At 33.9% G+C, this 7,050-nt stretch overlaps 1 protein-coding gene across 1 annotated transcript; it reads left to right on the forward strand.

The window, feature by feature from the left end:
- The first annotated feature begins 223 nt into the window (after window positions 1–223).
- LOC129250572 (uncharacterized) lies at window positions 224–6,768 on the forward strand. Its single transcript, XM_054890188.1, has 3 exons — window positions 224–271; window positions 307–549; window positions 6,685–6,768. Exons 1-3 carry the CDS (start codon window positions 224–226, stop codon window positions 6,766–6,768), a joined length of 375 nt encoding a protein of 124 aa, XP_054746163.1.
- The last annotated feature ends 282 nt before the right edge of the window (window positions 6,769–7,050 follow it).

Here is a 7,050-nt window from a genome sequence, read left to right on the forward strand (position 1 = left end):
GCCTTCTAGAGCAACAAAGTCTGATTTGCTCGAGTCGTTGAAAAAAATTAACGTAAAAACAGCTATAAATCTTTTGGATGCGCCTTAGTTTCGTGTTGGTGAAGCAACATTGGCTAAATGCTGGAACAGTATTTTAGATTTTGGGGTAAACAATGATGATCCCGAAAATAATGTTCCGTTGGCGGCTTTAAAAGAAAAATGGGAAGCTGAACTTCGCACGTTGATGAGCAACACCGTCGATCTCCTTAGTAGTTTAAAGATATGTATGTGGGTTATTGAAAAACTTTTTTTTATTAAAAATTTCAGATTGAATTTACGTTACCAGCCATTCATGAATGGAACGAAGGTATCGAGGAGGGCAATGCAGATGGCGATCATCAGCAAGAGGACGAGTCCGATGATCACAGCGTATCAGAGCAACTGGATAAAATTAAACCGACTGAAGCAGTTGATATCTTCAACAAGGCGTTAATATGGGCTGGCCATGAAGACGTCGATCAAAATGATATGAGCGTGCTAAGACGGTTAAGGGAGAAAGCTGGGATTCAAGTATTACAAAAACAGAAGATAAAAAAAAGATGACTGATTTTTTTTAAATAAAACCATCGTATGCCTTAATTTTCAATTAATATGTAACGAAAACAAGAACAAAATGTGAATTTAAATGTGAAAAAATATATGTACTTAGTCTTTTTGGGCATTCCAAAACGTGAACACTTTTGATAACGTGAACTGCCTTGGTTTGAATTAGTTCACGTTATCGAGTGTGCGCTGTATTGCTTTAATACAAACAAATAAAAAAATAGGCACTCAAATTCTGAACATTGAACAGTGCAAACAAAACACAAAAAAAAAAATCGAAAAAGAGCAAAGTCATCCAACTAAGCTCAACTCAGCAGCTGAAAATAAGCTCGCCATAACTTTTATGGTTTCTGGTAAGAGTTTCTAAACTTTAAAATAGCCCAAAACTCAACATATATAAAGCAACATATCCAGCAGCTGCACTTGCTCCAAATATCCTAAAAATAAGCCATACTGGACCAGTATTGACTAGGTAGCTCGGAGTCAACAGAAAATCGATTTCCTTCCTTAGAAAGCGAGAAGGTAGATAAAAACCCCAAACCGCAGGAAGATATATCAAAACCTCCACAAATATTTGTTGTCAAAGTTCACAATATCACCCCACTGATGCAGTTTCTAACAGAAAAAGCCCAAGTCTACTATGGCCTAAAACTCAGGAAAGGAACTTTAAAGTTTTTTTAAAAAACATGCACCACTCCATAAGCACAGAAGATATCTCTTTTGAACTTACAAATCTCGGTTACAAAGCAATAAATATATATAATACTAGCGTACCCTCGCCCGCTTCGCTAGACGATAAATTCAATGATTTGCTGAAAGAGAATAAAATTAATACGAAACAAAGCAAATTCTTTGATACAATTTCATTCGAACTTTATTGTAACACTTTTTGGTAGACAACGTGTTTGGTTTTTTCATCTTTCGCATGAATAATGACGATGGTTTGCCAACTCGTGAGCAAGCTACATACAATTGTCCATGAGAAAAAATTGGGTATTCTAAATTAATACCGCACATTTGTAGAGACTGTCCTTGCGCCTTATTAATTCTCATAGCGAAGGCAAGGCGAATAGGGAACTGCAAACGTTTGAAATCGAATGGTAAATCCGCCGGAATCAGTGGAATTCAGGGTATCAAAATGTCTTCTCCTTTGTACTTCCCTTTCAAAATTATTGCTTCGATAACGTTACCCATTAGCTTCTTCACAGCGAGTCTGGTACCGTTGCAAAGTCGGGGCACATTACTATTGCGCAGCATAATAATCGGTGCTCCAATTTTTAATCGTAAATTATGAGGTGGTAAGCCTGGCAAATCGAGTGAGTTTAAGAATTCAGTTGGATAATTTACGACCTCATCTTGATCAGTAATAGTGTCCATTGACTTATACGCAACTATGTCACCAGGTATTTGATCTAAAATAGCTGAATTTATATCATTGACGTCCTTATTTTTCCCAGCTAAAATTGCTCTTTCGCTGAGCCAATCATGGTTTTTGTAATGTTGAACTATGTTTGGAAATACACTCTGTATCAATGCCTCTTTAGGCTGTGCAAAAGTGCAGAAATTGTTAGGCAATGTTATCATTCCTGTTGTTTTTGAAAAAAGGTTTATTTTTTTTGGTTAAAAAGTGTTTTTTGAAGTTTTGAAACACACTTCGCTCTAACAAATTTCTTTTCAGTTAATTGCTGAAAATTAAATATTTTGAAAAAACAATTTTTTTTTTAATTTAACGTTTTTGAGAAAATTTTGTTCTTGAAAAAATTTCATACTTTTTTAAAAGTTTAAATTGATTTGTTAAAAAAGATTTTTTTCCGCTTTGAAAAACACCCCCTCGAAAAAATGTATTCTCTATTAATAGTGGAATATGAAATGCTTTGAAAACACCATTTTTTTTTTAAATTTTGTTTGGTTTTCAGAAAATTTTGTTTTGAAAAAATTTCATACCCTTGAAAAAGTTTTATTTTATTTTATTTGTTTAAAATTTTTGAAATTTTTTTTTTTGTAATTTTAGAAAAACACCTCTTCGAAGAAATTTCTTTTATCTTTTTGAGGAAAATTTGGTTTTGAAAAAATTTCATGCTTTCGAAATTTTTTTATTTTACTTTATTTCTTCAAAATTTTTTAAAACAATTTTTTTTATAATTTTCGAAAAACACCCCTTTGAAAAAATGTTTTCTATGTGTCATAGTGGTATTCCATTAACTTTTAGGATTATAGTCAAATACTTACAAATATCTACGCTTTCACAAATAGCAACAATAAACAAATTTCCTCAAAACCAAAAAATTTACTTTTTTTCTAAAAAAATTCTAAACAAACAACGTAATAAATTTAGAATTTTGTGTTCACGAAAAAACAGTATTGTTTTTATTGTATTAACTGAAAACCAAAATGTTGCAAAAAATCAAAACAAAACTAAATTATTTTTTTGTGTTCATTTGGTCCATATGTTCCATAAAAAGTTGATATGGTAAATAATATGCAGGGTCTGATACACGAAAATTTCCATTGACCATTATAGTGACAAAATTATCGATCACCAATTCCAACAGGATTTCAAAATCAGAGTTGGAATGAGTTTTTGTGTGGTGTACTTCTGAAAAAATGAGAAATAAACAAAATAAATCTAAAAATTCGAATTCTAACTTTATCTTGTGTATGTTCTTATTACCTTTGAATTTTTCCAATGATTTTAAATTTTCCAAGAATTTTTTTTATTATATCATTTCGCGTTTCTTTCCTTTTTCATTCGATTCCAACATTTCTTCATAGCCGAAAACATAGTTTGCAAACGCATTCATTTCCATATAGAATTGGTCAAAGAAAGCATTGCTCAATTGAATTGAAACATTATTTTCATAAATACTTAGGACCTTAACTAATGCACCTTGGTACATACCTAACGCAGATATTCATCGCGACCTTGACATCGATACTATTGATGAAACAATACAAAGCGCTAGCAGAAGACACATAAATAGACTATAAACGCATACAAATCCTATGATGAGAAGACTACCAAATAAAGAAAAATCTACCCAAAGTCGGCTTAACCGTCAAACACCAACAGATCTTGCAAAATCCTTGTAATCAATTGTCAACTAATCGTATATATCATTGTTTGTTAACCACTTGTTTTTAAATAATATGTATAAATTTCTTCTAAATGAGCTTGGGGGCATTGGCCCTTCAATATCACTCTCATTCCATCTTTTTGTAAATCAAATTACTTATTGTCTAACGACAGGTGTAATATTTTATGGAAGAAATAAACAAAAAAAAAAAAATTTTCATTCGAATCATTTGAAATTTCTGTATACAATACATTTCTGTATCACAATACAAATACAAAAAATTCAAAAAAAGTTGTACACATAAAATGAATGTCGATTCGAAACTTACTTTAATCTAACAATCGAGCAAGTTTTGTTTTGGACAATATTTTGATTTTTTTTTTTTTTATATGAAGAAAATATTTAAAAGAAATTTTTTTTTGCTAAAAACCTTCCCCTAGTGGATCCCTATAATATGAAAAAAGAACGAATAAAATTGGCCTCGTATCGGCCCAAAAAAATGCGGACAAACGAACATCATTTCATTTTTATATATATAAATGTAACACAGAACGAATAAAATATCCCTCTCGATGTTCGTCGTTGAGTTAAAACAAAATTAAAATAACAAAGATATTTACGACGTCACGTATCTTTTAAATACAAAAATTACATTTGAGCCCCCACACCCGAAACGAGATATCCCTCAATGCGCAAACTACCAACAATATAGACACACTAAATCTTATTGACACAAAAACGAGTATGTGTAAAATTCGCTGGAGCTCATTTATCTGTAAACTGTTAGCGTAAGATGAAAAGTTATACCGTTAAGTGCGCTTTGTGAGAAGGAAAAAATTTGCAAAAACTGAAAAATCCGCTCTTGCCGCTCAACCACGGAACTCATCCAGGTTCATCTCTGCCACTCAACCACCCAAACACAACTCAAATTCACCTTCCTATTCACAAGTTGTATTCTACAAAATACAGTCTCAGTCTCTCAGTTCAAAGAAACAACATCCGACTCCTCAAGTGAAATAGTCTCATGACTCAAAAATTCAACCCTTCAAACTCATGAATATTCGCCTATGGAATGCCAATGGGCCCTCAAAACACGTATTGGAATTACAAACGTTACTCAAATCCCATAAGATAGATATTCTTGATATGTCTGAAACTCATTTTACTGATAAAAGCTATTTTCGAAAACGAAATTACACACTTAATCACACAATACACCTCGATAAAAAAGCACATACTGGCTCCGCTATTTTAATAAAATCGAAATTAGCACAACAGCAATAACTCATATTGTACGGAAGCTATACAAGCCAAAAGCATAGTTGTTGAGAATTTACACGGTCCCCTCACAATCTCACCTCAGCCCACCAAAGAATTCTATCAAAGCGGAGGAATACGAAAAAGCTCTTAAAACTCATGGAAATAGATTTATAGCTGGAGGAGACTACAACGCAAAACACACATAGTGGGACTCTCTACCGCAAAAGGTCGGCAACTCTTGGCCGCCACTACCGCCACCAGACTATCTAACAGGTGTCTAGTGACACAAGTAAAATCCCCGATCTCAGTGACTTTTGCGTTGCAAAAAGGATTCCAGAAAATGAAATAACCTGTTACTCATGTTATGAACTGATCATTCTCCAATAATGATCAAATTAAATAAAAACACTGCTGAATCTCTTAGTCCCTGTACTCTCTACAGCAATAAAACTGATTGGCAGTATTTCGGAACTTTAATTGCTAAGCCTAGAGCACCCACTCAAATTTAATGAAGACATTAAAATTGCAGTTGAACATTTCAATAAATGCATTCAGAAAGCAGCCTGGAACTTAATAAGCTCCTCCATAACCAACAAGCAACGCAGTCTGATATCTTTCGTAGCTCAAGAAAAGCGCCAGGTGAGACAAAAAATGGCAACAAGGCAAACATCCTGAAAACAAAAAAAAGAAAGTGTGTGGTAGTTCACGGAACCCGCACGATTGAAGTGAAACTTCTTTTATCAACAAATCAATAATTTAACTATTATTTCAATATAATGCAAGCAGAAGTCATGGAAAGCATGGAATGGAATTTTATTAAACAGAATTATTTATTTATTTTAATATAAAAAGAAATGAATTTATTGTACTCAATTACATTTGGTTCTCGGCATTGTCATTATCATTATTGGATTCGTTTTCTAAAAATGAAACAAGGGCTTTATGGTAACTGAAATACGTAAAAAATCATCGCAGACTTCACGTGGCAATCGAGTAACCATATTGTTCACTGATACAGGGACATTGATTACCTGACCATATATTGCATATTGCCCATGCATATGTCGGAAGCGGCGTATTTGCATGAATGGCAATCTTGGTGAGATGAGTCTCTCACTCACCAAATCTAATGGCGGCAAGTGATCAGGTTTTTGAGGATATTTAAAACCATTATACACAGCGTACACTGGAATATTTCCCTTTGTGAATGATCTTCTACAAGTTTGGCATAGAAGAATATTTTCAATATCAACACCCGGAAGTATGGTATTCAAAATGTTCGTGAACGATTCTATTGGTTTATTTAAGTCATTTTGAAACCAAAGTCGATCACATACTGAACACTTATGACCAAACGTGTTTCCATAAAATTGTTTATCGAATGTTTGATGAGCACTTTTATTCCTTTTGTAACCTGAGTACGGTTGCTCTGGATCTATTAAATCATCTACTGAAACCGAGGATGGACCAGCAGTACTCTCAATGAGGGCTCTTTGGCGTGCTCGGTAAGCCCGTACACGATCAGTACTCGACGTTCTTGTAGCATTCGCTACAGAAGATTGTTGAATATGGTGTGAATCAGCATCTACTATTAAACTGGATTCACTTACAACCCGTTGAGCATTATTTTCCGATGATGTACACTCCGCCATGTCCACAGTATTCAGTTCATGTAAATCACTGTCTGGATTTTCACGCGCTGCTTTTTTTCCTGCACCATATTCTCGGCAAACTTGAGCATTGCTTTTTTTCGTTCTCGTTATTGCAGGCGCATTTGAACATTGTGCTATCGGAGAAACGAAATCTCTATGAGTCGATGTTGATGGCAGTGGATCGTTTGTATGAACTATAGCTTCACACACAACATAATTAGGTCCATGATACTGATGAAATGACCGCCCATCGACTGATCGATTTACGGAGAAATGTTCTTCATCGATATCCTGATGCACAGATGACAAATTATCACTTATCGTACAACCGGAGGATTCACTGTCACGGTGTTCAACAGTAGCTCTTAATTTTTTACGCTCCAAATACTCACGTTGCCGTTCAGCACCTGTTTTCGGTTTCCGTTTTTGATTTGATGCCATATTTAAGAGAAATCAATCAACAAAACAAAATATGTTTGTAA

Source organism: Anastrepha obliqua, chromosome 6 (genome assembly GCF_027943255.1).
Source record: "Anastrepha obliqua isolate idAnaObli1 chromosome 6, idAnaObli1_1.0, whole genome shotgun sequence".
Taxonomy (NCBI): domain Eukaryota; kingdom Metazoa; phylum Arthropoda; class Insecta; order Diptera; family Tephritidae; genus Anastrepha; species Anastrepha obliqua.

Bases quoted from the DNA above. Each gene is read 5' to 3' on its own strand.
- LOC129250572 (XM_054890188.1), top strand. From the start codon at position 224: ATGAGCAACACCGTCGATCTCCTTAGTAGTTTAAAGATATGTATGTGG. The intron at 272-306 runs GTTATTGAAAAA...TAAAAATTTCAG, and splicing joins GTTTAAAGATATGTATGTGG to ATTGAATTTACGTTACCAGC. The intron at 550-6,684 runs GTATTACAAAAA...TCGTTATTGCAG, and splicing joins GGGAGAAAGCTGGGATTCAA to GCGCATTTGAACATTGTGCT.